The 18,368-nt window shown below is 41.5% G+C and overlaps 1 protein-coding gene across 1 annotated transcript in view; it reads left to right on the top strand.

Moving 5' to 3' along the window:
* skila (SKI-like proto-oncogene a) overlaps nt 1-17,879 on the top strand; it is a 28,115-nt gene extending 10,236 nt beyond the window's left edge. Inside the window, exons 3-8 of the mRNA XM_081374034.1 lie at nt 9,765-9,857; nt 11,536-11,621; nt 12,525-12,670; nt 14,216-14,478; nt 15,786-16,007; nt 17,042-17,879. Coding sequence (XP_081230160.1) covers nt 9,765-9,857; nt 11,536-11,621; nt 12,525-12,670; nt 14,216-14,478; nt 15,786-16,007; nt 17,042-17,290 — 1,059 coding nt within the window. The 3' untranslated portion in view covers nt 17,291-17,879. The remainder of the gene's footprint in view (nt 1-9,764; nt 9,858-11,535; nt 11,622-12,524; nt 12,671-14,215; nt 14,479-15,785; nt 16,008-17,041) is intronic.
* Nucleotides 17,880-18,368: the final 489 nt, after the last annotated feature.

An 18,368-nucleotide genomic window follows, 5' to 3' on the forward strand; every position in this document is an offset into this window, starting at 1 on the left:
GCTGGTGTTTTCATCCGCCCGCATGAGGAGAAGCGCTTTCGTTTTTTAGTTAGTAACGAGTTTTTGCTCTTAAAAACATTAGACGTGCATAATAGTATCCAACTGCAGAGCCACAACGCTGATGAATCGCTCGGGCGATCAGACGTGGTGCAACGGTCAAAGATGATCATCTTGCACATATTTAAATGGAAATATTAAAAAGCTTACTGTAAACAGTGCTGAGTAATCACGTCATCTCCATTAGAACTTTATGATTGGCCCAAAGCAGACTTCTTGCGTCAGCACTTTCTGACTTCGTGCGTGCAAATACCGGTAATCTTCATTCCGCGATCACATAGAGCAATTTACCGGTAACTTCCCTTTTGATTTCTGAAAAGAAAGATCCTGTTCACACATGATCTCTACTGGTATATTACCGGTAAAGACTGTATGTGTGAAAAAGGCTAATGTCCCCTTGAAACATTAAACATCTTAACATCTTCGTAAATATTTCAACATCTCTTGACATCTGCATGTTCTTAAGACTATTGATTTAAATAATTTGTTCCATTTTATTCTCACTGAGACATTTATAGATATAATGTGTAATATGAACATTTCTCCCTGTCTTTTCTGCTTCCTGTCTGACTGCCATAGATCTACTATAGCTTTATCTGATGATATTCTTCTACCCCCTCTTTGAAAAACCAGTGCAGTGTCTTAGTCTTCATGTAACAGGGATATAATAGGAGTCCGTCGTCCTAACTGGGACACAAGCGGAGTCAGTGTCCCTCTGCCCCAGATAAAACCATCTGACTGTGCTGGCTAGTGATTCATCTTAATGTCCTCTTGTAAAACACTGAGAGTGTTGTGATTATGTGCTCACACTGTGGTCGGACCCTCTTTTGATGTAATGCAATGCAGAGGCCACGGTTATCTTGCTTCATCAGGAAAGCTGCCAAAAATGGGTCATGAAGATGCTTCCTGCAGTTATCCTGTGCTTGTGAGGCACTTTTTTAGTGTGAAACTGCTGTTTTCGACCCCCGGTTCACCACAATCTCATTAGACTGCATATTTTCCTCCCATTACTGCAGTGCTCTTGTTTCCTAACGCCAAGCTCATCCCAAAGGAAGATGTGTCATTCTGCAGACAGCTCCAAAGACACACTCACAACACCACTGGGTTGTGATTAATGCACTGGCACGCTACATACAGCTACCTGTTCTGTAAATCTCTCTCTTTTGAATCTCCTCCCACTTGAGACTGTATTTGCCAAACCATCAGAAAATGCGATTGAGGGGTAGGATGCCGTAGGAGAACATTCCCCTCCCCTCTCATCTCTTCCCTCCTCTCCCTGCGGAGGCTCTAAACGTAGACTCGCTCTTCTCTCCTGGCTGTATGAGGACAGTCTGTTCCAAGCTTGCATCAAGCTGGGGGATTCCTCAACCTGAACAACAGCACCAGCCTTGCACGTTCATGTCTCACTGGAGAGCAGCACACATTGTTACAGGCAAAACAAAGGACAGTCGTCCGAGATGTCATTGCTTTGATTGACTGTCCATCTGTCCAGTAATTACTGATCTCTAATACAAGACATCCTCTCTATTGATCTCTCCCAGAAAGCAGTCCCACATGTCTGAAATACATCAGTCCCCATTTATGTCTTTTCTCAGCATGTATCAGCTCTTTAATGTGATGGCAGACTTACTATTAAAATTGAATAGTCATGATTTTTTTTTTTTTATTCTACTGTCATGAAGCATCAGTTTGAAGAGAATGTTTAGTGGAAGGAGGATATAAAAATAAGTAATTAATAGTTGTTTTAAATGTGCTTACATTGATTCTTACGCTACAACTTGTGTATTATTTGAGCGGTTTAAATCAATTTTACGGTTGTTTTAGGTGTAAGGCTACATTGTCATGGCAAAGAAGTTGGGTTTAACTACACAGATAAGGTTAGTAAGTGATTTATCACACTACAATCATGTTTACATGCATATAATTTTCATCTTGTGGCTATACTTTTGAAACTGAGTATTTTAATGTTTACAGATTAGCCCATTTACTTCCACTGTAAGTGCCTCAAAGTAAGCCATATCTTTGGACAAGGACAAGTTGAAATAGTATCCATTTTGTGTCAAGTGCTGTGCTGTCAGTTGAGCTTAACTTGAACCTGGAATATTCCTTTTATTCAGAGACATTTAAAGGCATCTCTATCATCCCCTTAAAGGGATAGTTCACCCAAAAAATGTAATTCTATAATTAATTACTCACCCTCATGTCGTTCAAAGCCTGTAAGACTTCCGTTCATCTTCGGAACACAAATGAAGATCTTTTTGATGAAATCTGAGAGCTAAAAATAATTGTATTCAGCAGGAAAGCATTCAATTAATTGAAAGTGGCAAATTTTCTATTCCAAAAAAAGCTGTTCTTTTGAAAAAATATTAAGCAGAGCAACTCTTTTCAACCCTGATAATAATAAGAAATGTTTCTTGAGCAGCAAATCAGCATATTAGAATAATTTCTGAGGGATCATGTGATCCTTGCGGTTTTACTGTATTTTTGATCAGATAAAGCAGTCTTGGTGAGCATAAGAGAAATCTTTCAAAAACAAAAAAAAATCCTGTCGACTCATTTGAATGGTAGTGTTGTTTTGTGGCTTTTAACCCACGTATGTGCCTTGAGGTTAACCTATAAAGGTAATGTATGATGGAAATATTTTGCATTGCAAAGAGTGTTTTGGGGGTGTCAGCTGTGCCATTTTGTCTGAAAGGGCATATGTTTGTTTATTTTGTCTAAAAATGACGCCTGACACCCTGCGTGTGATGTTGTCCTGTTCTCCTCTCCTTTATCTTCTGATATGTATTGAGTTTGATTGATGATTGATAGTGTGTGAGGGTTTATGTACTCTGGTAACGGTGTGGATGTGTGCTGACAGCTTCCTCTTGTTGGGGATGGGAAGGACACTGCTCTTCTCTCTCTCTCTCTTTTTTTCAACTCCTCTTCTCTATGCAAAGCCAGTCACTGTGGCCCCTAACAGGCTATGCCATGCAAAATGCATGAGCCGCCTTGTGTAGAGTGAAATTGTGTGTGCGTGTGCGCTGTCTGCAGCTTAAATCCTGCGCATGAGACTCAGCTCTCTGTGGGTGGGCAGTTGCTCGTTCTCGCTCTCCCTCGCTCTGTCTCTCTTTCACTGTCGGTCTGTCTTTCTCTCTCTCTGGGGCGGTTGAAGATGGCAGAAGTGAAATGCACTGCCAGTTTTATGTGTCAAGCTGCCATGTTGGTGAATCTCCTGTGCCATGCACACGGTTTAATGACATGCACCTATAGAGACCGGCTCTCTCTCTGCCTCTCACACAACATAATGTTTGTATGCTTTGATTTATATCAGACATCTTTCATATTTTTCCATAACCAACTGGTTGAGTAGTGTCTGACAGAAAAATATCAACAAATAATTTGGCTTAATAACTAGAATTAGCCTTGATTCGTGCATTTTTCTTGACGGGCTGATATGTTGGGACTTTTTTTTTTTTATAACTAGTAGGATTTAATCTTACCTCATAGCCATGAAACAAGATTCACCACTTACTATTGCTTGTCAGAGTTGTGTGATATTAGGGTAGGAACATTCTCATTCTAGAGAGCATTTGATTGGACAAAAATGTGAGAATGCAGAACGAGTCATTAATACGTTGTCTGTATTCGAGAAGAGAAATGCTTATATAATTTTGTCAGTTTAGAGCTACACTAGCATATAGATTAACCTCAAGGCTAACATACATGGGCTAAAAGCCAGAAAACTACACAGTACCATTCATATGTTTAGGTTTGGTAAGATTTTTTTATTTTTTTAAATTAAGTCTCTTATAGTCACAAAGGCTGATCAAAAATAGTAAAAACAGTAATATTGTGAAATATTACATTTTAAAATAAAATTGTAATTTCTAAATACAATTTTCTATTTCAATATATTTTAAAGATGTTATTTATTCCTCTGGTGGCGAAGCTGAATTTTCAACTGTCATTACTCTAGTCTTCAGTGTCTAATATGTTCTAATATCCTGATTTGCTGCTCAAGAAAGGTTTCTTATCATTCATTTTGTCTTTACACTCACTTTTGATCAATTTGATGTAGGCCTATTCTTGCTGAATAAAAGTATTAATTTTTTATTTTTATTTTTTTTTATCTAACTGACCCCAAACCCTTTAACAATAATGTAGTAGGCTATTATGAATTCACAGGGTCCTTTAGACCCCACAATTAGACACACACAGTTTGTCTGAAAAGGTTTTTAGTATGCTAGTGCTTTAACACTTTATAACAGCCTGCTAAAACTAAAAAGAAAAATTCTTTTATAAAGAATTTTTAAAGGTGTCAGCCATCTTGGCCAGTAGTGTCAATCATGCACTTCAGTACATTTTTCATTGGTGTTGGTACAAAAACTGCAGAGCCTAGCTGGTCAAAATGGATCCACGGTGGCCATAACCTCCTTCATAATATGGCGCTGAGGTTCACAGCTGCCACGCGAACATCCAGATGTTTGTTTTGTCCTGTCCTCTTTTGTTTTTGCCCTTTTGACCAAAGCTCTCACGGACTGTGTGTGTGTCCTGTCGAGAGAGGAAGGTCACATTCTGCCCCTCTTGCATCCTACAGAGAGCAGCGTGGGCCGTTTCCAACGTCAGAGTGTGATGACTCTGGTTGAGCCCTGACAGCAGCTTCTGAAATGAGCTGTAGGGTGCCACAGCCCAAAGAACACACTCCTCAGAGACTCATCTCCATCGAGACTGCGTCTGCCAGTGTTTTTGTGCGTGTGCGAGTAAGTGTGGGTGCGTGTTAGCCTAGCGTAGCCGCGCCATGGGAGGCTTATGTGGTTGCTGCTTTTCACTGGTGCACACTTGAGAGTACTCGGTTCTAACACGCGTGCATACAGATCTCCCATTCATAGGCCTATTTAAAGCTGCCTGTGTGTAGGAAAGGGAACAGGCAGAGCTCTGTTTGAATCAGTGAAATCTGAGAGCAGGAGAGGGGAGAGACCATTCCTCTGTGTGTTTACGGCTCTCAGCCCTCCAAGCCGATCCGTGATCACCGGCACAGTATGTTAGTTTTGCGTATGCTAGTATGCCAGTGTATAACTCAGTCACCCGTGTGTGTGTGGCTCTTATCAGGTCGTATGTTGTAGATTAAACAGTGGATGTGTGTAGACGGGAAGGGCAGACAGACAGGCAGACTGTGCACTATTGATGACCACGTCTAGACGGAATGTTCGTCTCCCTCCCTCTTCTCTTAAAAAATTTGCCCTAGGCTGCCAGCCAAATCCTCTCAGGAATGAGCACGTCTGAGCCTGTGTGTTTGATCCCTGTGAGAGTGTGTTTTGATATTTAGAGGCATGTTGTTTGCTCAGGTTTTTGCGCAAGTGTTTTAGTTTGATTATGAATGTTTGAGTGTGTTTTTGTACAACGTGTATTTTAGTACTCCAGTCAGTGTGTGAGTATAGGCGTCATAGGTAATGTCAGGAATGCATGTTTACTTTTATATATGTGCAAAACCATACTGGCCATGAGCACTTCCAGGTCAGCTTTCACTACCGAATTCACTCCTAAAAGATTTAGGTGACAACCAAATTTACATTAAATCCACATAATGTTGCTGTATTTATTCGGGAGTGATTCTGTCTGTTCTATACACACATGGGGCCTTAATCAAGAATTTTTTGTTAATTGTATTCTTGCGCAAGTTGTTACATTTGATTTAAGTAGGGCAATTCACATTTGAATGAATGAACATTTAAATTTATCTACTTGTGTTTCAGGAAAAAGGCACACGGAATGATCATTTTGGGGATTTTTATCACATTTAAGCGTCCAACATACTCATATATTCACACGTTTTGTTGATGATTGATGCTATGTAATATTTTACATTCTCGTTAAAGGAAAAACAGGGAAATTGTCAGTTTTAGATCTCTCTTTAGTTCTGCCTCTCTTCCTCCGTTTTATCTCCTTATAGCCCGCATCAAGTTGGCCTACATTTGTCCACTGTCCAGCCCACATAGAAAAGATACCTCATCAGAATAGCACAACGAGTCCCACAATGCAATGCACGAGGCTTTTCCAGTGTGTCGAATGAAATGGAAGTAATATCCACAGTGATTTCCGTGACTCATTATTTGACGTGACATTTTTACATGCACTTGGATTACAAATGCTAAACAAACATTTACTTCTGAGATGACAGCTGGACTCCTCTTGCTGACTTAAAGGGATAGTCCCAAAATAAAAATTCTGTCATCATTTACTCAGATTGTGTTGCTCATTGATCATCTAATCCAGGTATGGCAAGCAGTTTTTAAGATTTAGGATTTCCCTATTCAGATAGATAGGACGTGGTCTTTGATGACCAACATAGCTGCCCGTTGCAAAATTGGCCGCTTAGTGGACAGACTTTTCTTGAAAGGGACTTTGATAGTATGCAACAAACAACATGCTAGTCTTCCATTCTGAACACAGCCATTGTTTACAGATTGTAAATGATTTGCGTACTTTTCTTAAGTCAACTTGCCCTATATTTGGTCACCGTGCACCCGGCTCGCACATGTCCTCATTCCTTTTTTTCCCTGTAGTGATGTGTGAATAGGAGACCTATGGAGAGGGTACAGTGAGGGGCCCCAGCAGCTCTCTGTGTGTTTGTGACTGAAAACTGCACGTATGCGCTGCTTTTTTCGCTTTATACATTCCCTCTGCCAGAGCTGCAACAGATGGACACACAATCACCCTCGTGTGCTGCCTTTCACACGGATTGTGCTAAACTGTGTGTGTGTGAGGTGCTTATAAATGAAAAAGCCACTCATGCTCAGTGTCACTCACAGTTTCACAAATTAAATGCTTATACACACATGTACACATAAAAACAGGACAGATATGCATGAAATGGCATTCCTAGGGTACACACGCTCTCTGAAAGGTCATCGCGTATTATGACTGTGTGAGGTTAGCCTAGATAAGATTCATCATCGGCCCGTGCGGCTTGTTATACTACGCTGTAATTCCCCACTTAAAGCGTAGCTGATAAAACGTGCGGGAACTGCGAATACATCGCGTGTGTTTTTGACTTTTTCTCGTCAACCTCTGTCGATATGTTGTTTTTTCGTAGCTGTTTTCGTCAGGGGATCTCCATTGTTGGAAATAGTGATGTGGTCAGGCTTGTACATGTTACAGTGTTCATTGTAAGAGCCAAAGTAGAATTCGTGTTTGTGTGTCAGTGACCTCATTATGCCCCTTTCGAGGGAAAACACTTGAATTTGATGAGGGTTTAAAGTGTTCTGTTAGATCTAGTAGGTTGTTTTTGGTGCTCAGGTTAGCGAGCTGACGTGGGCGTACGGGAGATCCGGGGCCAAAAGGAAACAACGCAGACCCTAGTACTGAAAAATGAAGGGTACGAACATGCATTTTCTGATGGGTTAGGAGCAGCGGTGGAACGTTTCAAATGAGCGAGCTGCAGGAATGCAAACTCCCACCGTTGTGAGCTGTCTTCCTCTCTCACACACACTTTTGCAGACTTTTGCATATCACATATGCTTGTGACAAACAGGCTTTGCATCCTCTGGGTGTTTGAGTGTTGTTGTTCTGATTGAATGTTGAGACATGAGGGATTTGTGTTAGTTACATTTGTCAACGATGCACAAGTAAATAGTGTTACCGAATATGATTGTGTGTGTGTGTGTGTGTGTGAGACTTTAACACACTAATTAAAAAGAGATTAGAGATGGGTGAGGTGTTGCGTCCCTGAAAGAGAGCGCGGAGTGAAACTCATAACAACCTGATCCGCAGGATTTGGGATCCTGAGTGACTCAAACGAGAAATAACCGTTTGAGAAAAACTGTCATTTACAAACTGTGTACATTACAATGGCCTTCTCAGCAGACGCTTTCTTACCACGTTGTTTATATTTCGCGTCATTTATATATAGTGGATTTATGTCATTTTTTTGCGTCTTGAGAGCACGAGACACCTTTTCCCGTGTAATTTTCTTGTGTCCTTGAGGGGAACAGAGCAATAACTCTCTCAGTAAACAGCGCCCACAGCTTTCGCACAACTATCACAATCACTGCTCGCACCATGTGCTGTAGGCCAGCTAGATAAATCCTCGTTTTTGTGTTTGTTTTGCTGTAAGGTCTTGCGTCAAGGCTGCGCTGCATCTAGCATGTGATACAGCAGATTGGAAGCTCTAATATAAAGCAGTGTGTGTGGTGTCTCTATGGCGGTTCAAAATAGCGTACCACTTGTGCTGGTTCTGCAGTGTAGAAAGTAGATACTCTGCATAATATGCTAATTTTCATGCGCAGAATCCTCACATGACCTAATATAAAATGTACTGTGTCCCCAATGCCATGCACTTGATTTGACCTTCTATTTTCAGTATGATGAACGAATTAAAAGTAATATCCTATTATCTTTTTCTATGACTGATTATTTATTATTTGATTTTTGCACAATTGTGGATTACAAATGCAAAATGTCTATATTTATTTTCTTCTTTATCTCCACTTGATGAATATTAATTATATATATTATATATTTTATTATACATATTATATACAGATTAATTAACCAAGTAAAATCTCAAAATATGAAAAAGGACACTAAGACCCTACAGTGTTTTCATTTTCACATATTGAAAGGACGTGGAACTTCTATGAACTCTTTGTCTTACATCTGTACTCTCTGTTTGAATATTTTTTTATGTTGTTGCAATAAAAAATGGGAAAGTATAGTATGTACTATTTTCATACAGTATAAACTGTGCTGTATGCTATTCCAAACATAGCATATTGAACCAGGTTTAAACATTAGAATTGCATACTTGGCTCTTGAGAGATGAGCACCCACAACGTTAACCGAAAACGCCAGGAGACAGAGTGGGGACTGTGTGATTGCGTGTGTCACGGGTGAGGAGGGAGTGTTGGCTGGGCCTTGAAGTGTGGAGAGATGGGCCGGTAGACATAGTGCGTGCGTGCTTGTCAAGGTTAGACAGGCTCACCACTGCAGTGTGCTCATTGTTTCTGCCCCCCTCGGCAGCTGCCCACCCCTCCCTCATGCTGCAGTCCTCTTCCCTCAAGAAAAACAGCCCTATCTCCTACACGCACATTTTTTTGCGTTTAGCGCCGATGTGTGGGGTTGCCATGTCACCCCACCACCGTACAGCTGCTTTATGTTGTGCGACGACATCGCCATTCATTATTCAGCCTACAGGAAACAGGAGATCCCATAGTTCCCATAGTCTGCAGGAAGTTGTAATTTACTCCAGATAAAACATGTTTCTTCCTCCTCTGGCACCCACCCAACCACTACTGTGATGGAGGGACGAGGATGTGCGTTACACTCTCTGGTTTGCTCTGCCAAATAGAGGATGTTACGGATTATAAACATTAGAAACGCACATATGAATCTTCTGAAGAGAACTGTTGTTATGTCAGATGAGCGTAAGGTCTCTTCCCTTCTGTGTCAGCTATATTAGTCTCTGTCTGTTTCTGATAACCATCAGCACTGAGCTTGCCCCTGATTCGTGCTGTGTGACTCGCACACACGCACACATATGCACAAGCCCTGCAGCGCGTTTGTTGAATACGTTTAGCAGAGGAGGTGACGGACAGATTGAGTGTGGTGATTTGTGCACAAGCTCTCTGATATCAGATGTATTACGTGTCTGAACGATTGCAGCTAATTGTAAACACTCTTGTGAATAAGGTTGTGCTCATCAAGCATGTGTTTGTGTTTTCTCGCAGAAGGTGGTGGATGACGACAGTCACGGGAGGAAGTCCAGTCCTGCACTCTGCCCACCTAACAGCAAGCTGTCTGATAACGTCCTGGAGAAAAAGGTACCGTCTATGTTACTGCATCGCTTTACACCAAAGTTCCTTTGATGCAAGGCTACTCGCAGGCATCTTGGCAATGGTCCTGGGCAACTATTTTCTACTTTCTATTTTCTCATGTCTTCTTGAATAGAGACCGTCTCAAACCTCCAACTCTGCTTAGTATGAAAGAACAATTAAATCACTAATAAGTAATAATCTGACAATTTAGCTTCTTTAGCTGAAATAAACTGTATTTGTACACAACTAAACAGCCTCCTTATATCTCCAAATTAATTCTTCTTCAAGTGGTCCGTATCCTCCTTGCCTCTGTTTACACACTGGCACAGAACGGCCTCCCCATTCATCCACACACACCCTCTTCATCATAGTCACAGGCTCTCACTATCTTGCTCACTCATACTCATTACAGGCCTCAAAACTGACTTCACCCTTCCTACCCACCCCTAGACAACTCCCTCATTCACACCCCTTCCTCTCGTTCTGTCTTTGACTCACTCAGTCATTCAGAAATATCTAACTGTACACACACACACCAGAGACCCAACAGTCATCCTTCCTCTTTCATTCCGGGTGTTCTAATCAGAAGTGGGCAGGGCCAGGCGTAAACAGGCTCCAAACTGTTTCATGCAAACCATTTTTAGAGGAGGGCCTTGTTTATTATTAACATGCACTAACTTTTGAAAGTTCAGGGTTGGTAAGTTATTTTTAAAGGTTTTTAAAGAAGTCTCTACCAAGGCTGCATTTATTTAAGTAAAAACTGTAATATTGTGAAATATTATTACAATTAAAAGAACTGCTTTCTATTTTAATTAAATGTAATTTATTCCTGTGATGGCAAAGCTGAATTTTCAGCATCATTACTCCAGTCTTCAGTGTCACATGATCCTTTAGAAATCATTCTAATATGCTGATTTTCTGCTTAATAAACAAGAACCCTTTTTTTTTAAGAATCTTTGATTAATTAAAAGTTTAAAAGAACCGCAATTATTTGAGGTAAATTTACTGTCACTTTTAATCAGTTGAATGCATCCTTGCTGAATAAAAGTATTAATTTCTTTCATTAAAAAAGTTCAAAACAGATAATGCTAAATACAAGTGTACATGAAGTCCAAAAGTTTTTCCAGCTTTGACAGCTTTGTGCTAGTAGTGTAAATATATCCTTTCAAAATCCCTTAACATGAGAAACATCTGAGATACATTTTCAAAACAAGGTGTAAACAGAGCCTCACTTTCCCCCAGTACAGTTTACCAAGCATTTACATCAAGTCAGAAACCCACCCGGGCTGATTCACTAAATGCTGTTTTTCGCTTATCCTCTTCATTAATGTCTGTCAACCTCTGCTCTGTGGCCACTGATGGATGAGCTCCTCTCATGCATGCATGATATTACAGCAAGATGTTTGTACTGCTCTCTTTGTTTACTCTGCTTCAGGCATCCTCACTGCCCTCACCAAGTTTCCCTCTGTGTGTTTGTACATTTTTGTGTAATTATTGCTGTTCGGCTGCTCCTGCGCAAATGCTCTTGATAATCTGTGTGTAATGAGACCTTAAAGAACTTCTGTATTATTCATGCACAAATGTGTAGACACGTATTTTAAAGCAGCTCAAACAGTCATTTCATATTCAAACGGCCTTAAAGTGCTTTATTAATATTGATGTGTGCTTGTTTTTGTGTGTACAGGGCAACTCGCAGTCTTCACTGGTTTTCAGTCGACTCTTTCCCGATATCAAAGAGGAACCAGGACACTGCCCCATCGTCCACCCGAGGTATGGCCTTTTTCCCGCAGCATTCCCTTTTGACCTGGGCCTTGTTTCAGGATTTCAATAGGAAGAAGCAAGTGCATATGATAAAATGGGGAAAATTCCATAGATGTCATATACACTGAATCTAGGGATGAGAATGTCAGAGAAACCTGGGATCTTTTGATTTTGGCCAGTACGAAACACCCCTAGCAACCTCATTACGAATCACTGGCAACCAACAACAATGCCCTAGCATTGTGTTGGCATTATGATGGCATGTGATGGCATTTTCACCACCCATCTTTTCAGACAATGCAAAAATGTATTTAAAATGTATATTTGCAAACCTCATTGAAGAATAAGACACTTGACCTGAAGGCTTGGAGGCAGTCGACAAGAAAAAAAGTCATTGCATTGCTACCCTGGAAATCCAGAGTTCTCGCGAGAGCACAATTTGAATTTGCTGAGCGAGTTACTCTGGCATTGAGTAATGAGCTGCACCAATCACATCGGTGTATCTGATATAGGCGGGCCAGAGGCGAGCTAAACAGATGACGACAGCGCAATCATGACAGTGATTGGTCGTAGTGTTATCCAATTGCGTGCAGTGAGATTTTCAAATGCATGCTTGGTACCGCCCCTCAAGTTGGGCGATTTTCATTATTCAATGCCAGACCCTTAATCTTTCGGATTTGGGTCTGGATTTCCAGGCTATTGCATTGTCACATTTCAGCTAGACCCTTTTTTTTTAATGCTAATTTATTCCCAGTCTGATCTGATTATTGCGATTTAGCTCTGTAGTGCATCATTACCTGCTCAGCTGTACGTGTGAATGGCTTTCTGAGAGCAACAATTCTCCTGTTATTGCTGGAGTTTTCGGTTTCAGTGTTGTATGTGCACTAATCTGAGGGTTTGTTATGTTTGCAGTTACTACCTGTACACGTACGATAAGATGGTGGCCCCTAACGTGTCCCTGCGGAAGGAGGCAGAGGTGAGCCATGAGGTTCTGGGGGCCCTGCTTAAACAGCACTACAGCAGGAGAGCACTCACCCACGACAGCCAGCCCACCACAGGTCAGTACACGCACACTATTTAGTTATCCTAGTAAATTAATCTACATGCATGCACAAAATGTACAAGAATGATGAGGTGAGATGTTTATGGACATGTATGTGGTTGACTGACTCAAAAGGTGAGGAGCTGCTGAAAGTGTCTTGCTAATGATTAGCACAGCTCTCATTTTGTTGCCGGTGAAGAGAGAGAATGAAAAGAGGCCGCTGGCTGTCCCTGCGAGTGTCAGATCGCTCTAGAATAGAGTACTGGGGGAGGGGTCTCCAGTCTCCACCGCAGCGCACCTCTCCTCCTTTCTCTCTGTGCCTCACTTTTCCTTTTCTACACTTTTTGATCCTCTTCAACCCCCTCTGGCCCACCACTCACCTCTCTGTGCTTACTGCTTTCTCGCTCTCTTTTTTTTGTGTCCCCTTCTTCTATGTGTCTGTTCTCCTTCCTGGCTCCCCTTTTCTCTCTTCTCAGTCTGTCTATCTCTCATCCTCTTTCGTCCATGTACCCGTTCTCCGTTCAGGCTCCCAGTCTCTCTTCATCTCTCTCGTTCTCAACCTGTCTCCCGACTCTCTCCTTTTATCTCTTTCTCTTTCTTCCCCATCTCTTTCTTAATCCGTCTCTCTTTCATGTATTTTTTTCTCCATCCAGGCTCCCTCGTCTCTTATTCCTCATCTGTTTTTCTTTCTTTCCTGAGTCTGTATTTTTGTTATATCCACTCATTTGTCATCCTGCCTCCTCTGTCTCTCATTTCTTTTTCTTCCATGTATCCAAGCTATCCGAGTCTTTCCTTCTTAATCGGTCTCTCTCTTGTTCCCTCTTTTTTTCGTTGCATCTATCCAGGCTCCCCCTTTCTTTTTTCCTTCATCTGTCTATCTTTCTTCCCCCTGTTCCTCTTCCTCATTCTGTCTGTCTTTTTTCTATGCACCTTTTCTCCATCCTGGGTCCTTTTTTTTCCTCTATCTGTCTTGCTTTCTTCCATGTATCCACTCTCTATATGTGCACCCTCTGTATCTCTTCCTCAATCTGTCTCTCTTCTTTCCATGTACTGTTCTCATCCTTGCTCCCCCGTGTCTCTTCCGTCTCTCGTTCTCCATCTCTGACTCATTCTTCTGAGTGTGACAGACAGGTCTTAGTCACAGTAGAGGCTAGCAGCAGAGCGAGGCTGTTATTCGGCTCTGCAGTGCCAGACCTGCAGCCTGCCTGTCCTACATTTAAATGAGCCGTTTCTCTCTCACACACACTCTTTCTCTCTCAGTCCCTATGGACTCCCGTATTGCTCATCTAAACATACATGCTAGGCAGCTGCGGTTTGCCTGGTTCAGGTGATTTGTATGTCGAGCCTGTGTAGCACCTTAGCAGCACTAAACAAATTAAAATCAAGAAAATCTCCACTTTCCACTTGCCTCCCATTTCTGTGTGATACGTTCCCCTCTATGCTGACCTTCAAAAAGAGACACCCACAGAGAATTAGTCACACAGACTTTCAGCACACTACAGATAAAGGTGTGTGTGTGTGATTGCGTGAGCGTGGTTAACTCTTCTTCCCTTTCCCTCAGATCTTCCCGCATCTCCTTCCTCTGTCGCAGAGGAGGCCAAATCCCACCACGCGGGCGAAGCGCACGAGCGCCGCCAACCTCCTCCGCCAGTCGCCATGGAGACTAGCTCGGGCGGCAAGCAGCACGCCCCCATTCCCACGGCGGGAAAAGACAGCGGAACAGAGGACGACAAGGACAGGATCATGCTGGAGATTGTGCAGATGTACCGGCGGCAGCAAGAGAAGCTCAATTCCACCCTTCAGAAACAGCTGCAGCTGGAGATGGTGAGATGCATCCCTACCTAAATCATCCCTACCTGAGACACAGAGGCTCTGTTCCAAACTCTAATGAGCTCTGTGTCTGCTGTCTACATAGGCAGCAATCTTCTAAGGATGCGTGATAACTCATGAGTAACTTATTGGCTTCGTACTCTTGACTAATGCTCACATTTGATTACAATAGAGACTGATGTTAATGTGCTAACAGTACAGTACTCTAATAATGTGTTTAATTAAATATAAATTAAAGGTGACCATATATATTTAATGTGTAAGACCGATTTATATTTTGTTGGGAAAAAAATATTAAGCATGATTTTAAAATGACAACATGGTGTTTCTACAATTAAGTAATTGGCTTTTATGTGGTCACTCGACTAAAGCCTAAAAAAATATTTTTATTTTCTATAAAGTTGACTTTTTTTCTGTTCACTATTAAAGAAAATAGGATAGAAACTTACATAAACCTATTTCTTATTATTATTTCTATTTCTTATTATATAACCTTATTATTAAAACTGGAGCTAACAATTGAATACAATCACTGAATAATGCTTAAGAAGGAATAATGAAATGCTTAAGAAGGAATAATGAAAGCAGTAATATAAATTTTTTTTAAATTAATTTTATTAAAACATTTAATTTAGATAGATTAGATGAATTATATCCTACCTTAATACAAGCACCTTTGCATACCCTAGTTTGAAACCCCCTGCCCTTAGGTTTCATAAGCACAAATAATATATGGCAAATACTCAATCAATAAAATTGTCCATTTTTAATTTTGATGCAATTTTTATCTATACATTTTATATATGTATATACACTGATGCATAAATATGTGCATATACAATGCATATTCATAATTATTTCCTGCTGCCATTTTGGATGAATATCATTAAGCTTGTCGTATTGCATCTGGGATTGCTTCATCCGCAAAATGATTCATGCGATTCTGCCCTAGATTTTGGCCTAAACGGGGATCTTAAAACGCAGCGTGATTTCGATTCCTTCTGTATGGAGCAGCCACCGTGTCAGGTGCACGCCTATGATGTCTAAAAATGCTCCTCTAAATAGGCAGCTCACTAGAGGTTTGATCAGAGCCAGGGAGATGGACTAGTTGTGTATTTGAGAAGCTCTTTTGTGGGTCCTGTGAAAAGACAGGGACCTTGTTGTATAGTGTAAAGGTGAAGGCCAGAGCAGAATGGAGTATGTTCCCGTTGAGCTTTATCACCCTCGACTCATCCACTACAAACCCTGACCTTTGCCACACATTGTTTGATGCATGTCTTGATGTGCGTGTGTGTGTGTAGGAGCTGGAGGCAGTTCGCGGGGGCGAGGCGGCCAGGCTGAGGGAGTTGTCTGCGGAGCAGCTGGAGCTGCAGAACGAGCTGGAGGCGGTGCACACTGAGCATGCTCAGAGACTGGGGGAGGTGCGGCAGGAGCAGAGACAGCTGGAACACCGACTGGAGCAGCTCCGGCAGCAGAGCTGTGCCTGCCAACCCAAAGAACAGGAGGCGCAGTACAACGCGCAGGTAAACGCGAGAGGGCAGAGCCTAACTGAGTGCGCTAGAATGACTATACCCAGTGTGAATTATTCCTGTGCCCAATGCAATATGCTGCATGTATCAGCACAGCATATCTGTGTGTGGGAGTGAATCAGTAACGGGAAGAGAGATACGCACGCACACTGAGATGGAGAGCCAGTGTCTGGCTGACTTGCACACTGGGCCTGATTTCAGCGATTATTTAGGGCAGTGGTTCTCAAACTTTTTAGAGCAAATATCCGGTCTAATCAAATCAGACCATCTAAGTACCACCTAACGCACAAGTAGCCTATCCGTACTGCTGATGTTACTGCACATTTGTTTTGATCACGTACAAAAATCTATTCAAATTGAAAAATTACCAATGAGACAATTTTTTTTAGCATATTGTAATATTTTTACTATTATTTATTTCCAGAATTGTGTTAGAGTATCACATTTTGAGAACCATTGATTTAGTGATTTGTGTGTGTTATGCGTCTGTTGCCTTTAATGTCATAAATGGAGTCTGTGTCATCAGATCTGTTATTTTAAACCAAAACTATTAAAAATCGGTTTGGTAATTTAAATAAAGCTGAAATTAAGTTAAATAAAATACAAATTTTATGTGAAAAACTGAAAGAAAGAAAAAACATTTAAGTTATATTAGAAATATTTAAAAAGTACTTAACAAAATGACAAACTTGAACCAAAATAAAAATGAAAACTAATGAAAGCTAATTCAAAATAGGAATAAATACTAATAGTATGCACATAATACTGAAATAACACCGCATTATATATGATATCGCTCAACTTTCTGAAAGTAATGACTTTCTGTTCACGAAGTGAGTCACTGAGGCATTAATACTTGTTGCTTTAGTATAGTTTTATAGTAAAGTGAAGAGAATGCAATAGAGCGACACAGTAGACAGACGTTTTACTATCACATTCGATTCAATTGGTATCACCGAGGTTCAGTTTGGTGTTTTATGAAATATTTTGCGAGTTCCTATTTCTAACTTCTCTTGTTCTGTCTGCAGCTGTGCGAGCTGCGCTGTCGCCTCGAGCGTGCTGAGGCGGAGCGGCAGGAACTACAGGAGGAGCTGTGCAGAGAACGAGAGGCCAGAGAGAAGCTGGAGCTCATGATCTCAAAGCTTCAGCTGCAGATGGTCCAGTCTGGCACCAAGGGAAGCCGCAGCAGTAGCCCTGCTCAGCCCCCGACCCCCTCCGCAAGCCCCCAATCCCAGCATTCCCCCGTTTCACCGGCCCAAGAGGTAACCTCCGGGTAAACTCCTCCTGCTCGCCCCACACACTTCCACGCCTGTAGCCCAGGAACGCGCTTGCCCACTCCCTGCAGAGACAGACAAACACAAGACCTCTGCAGAAAAGAGCAGCTCTCCCATAAACATTTCCCTTTGTGTTCCCTTAATGTTCGTTTAATTTAAAAAGACTTTTCGTGTCTCCTTTTATCCCCCTAAGTCGACCTGTCCTCGACCAGTCGGCAAGCATTTTTTTTCTTTTTTTTTTTTGGATGTACATGTTTGTCATAATTTATAGTCATGCTGAGAGGCTGATGGGACAGAGGAGGTGTTTCTTTTCAGTACTTTTTACCTCCTGTGTCATTGGGACAGTGCTTGAGTGCTTTTCCTGTCCAAGCCCTTTGGATACAGGAAACAAAACTGACACTCAGTAAAATACTACCTGTCACACCTCGGAGCCCCAGGATGCCAAACAGCAAGACGCCAATGCCCTGCGGCAGCAAGAAACCACATGGATGTTTACTTTTTATTCTCATTATGTGTATCATCATTTCTTACAGAAAAAAAGTTTTTGTTAATATCACAAAAATACCAGTAAAATATTATTATATAGAATTTCAATTCATTGTTTCATACAAGTGATTCAGAAACAGAGGCGCCCCTTACTGAGGCCCCCCTGGTTTAAGGTCATAATCCTCCCCCTCTTCCTTTCCTTTTCCCCTCCATTTTCTTTCCCTCCGTCCTGAACTGCCTGACGTTTGTCTTTTCGGTCTGGTGTTGATTATATGTTTCCTGTCTGCACTGCTGACCCTTTGCAGGCTGGTATATGACAAACTCAGTTCATTCCTGTGTGATGCAGTAAGCAAAGACTCGCATTCGCCCCCTGCTGGAGAACACTATGAAACTTGGCCCCCATTTAAAGGGATGGTTGACCCCAAAAATGACATTTCATCATCATTTACTCACCCTTATGTTGTTTCAAACCTGTATGAGTTTATTTCTTCTGTCGAACACAAAAGAAGATATTGTAAAGGATGGTGGTAACCAGACAGTTCACGGCACCCATTAACTTCCAAAAATATATTTTTCCTACTATGGAAGTCATTGG

The sequence above is a fragment of the Scardinius erythrophthalmus genome, assembly GCF_964197995.2.
Source record: "Scardinius erythrophthalmus genome assembly, chromosome: 9".
NCBI classification, from domain to species: domain Eukaryota; kingdom Metazoa; phylum Chordata; class Actinopteri; order Cypriniformes; family Leuciscidae; genus Scardinius; species Scardinius erythrophthalmus.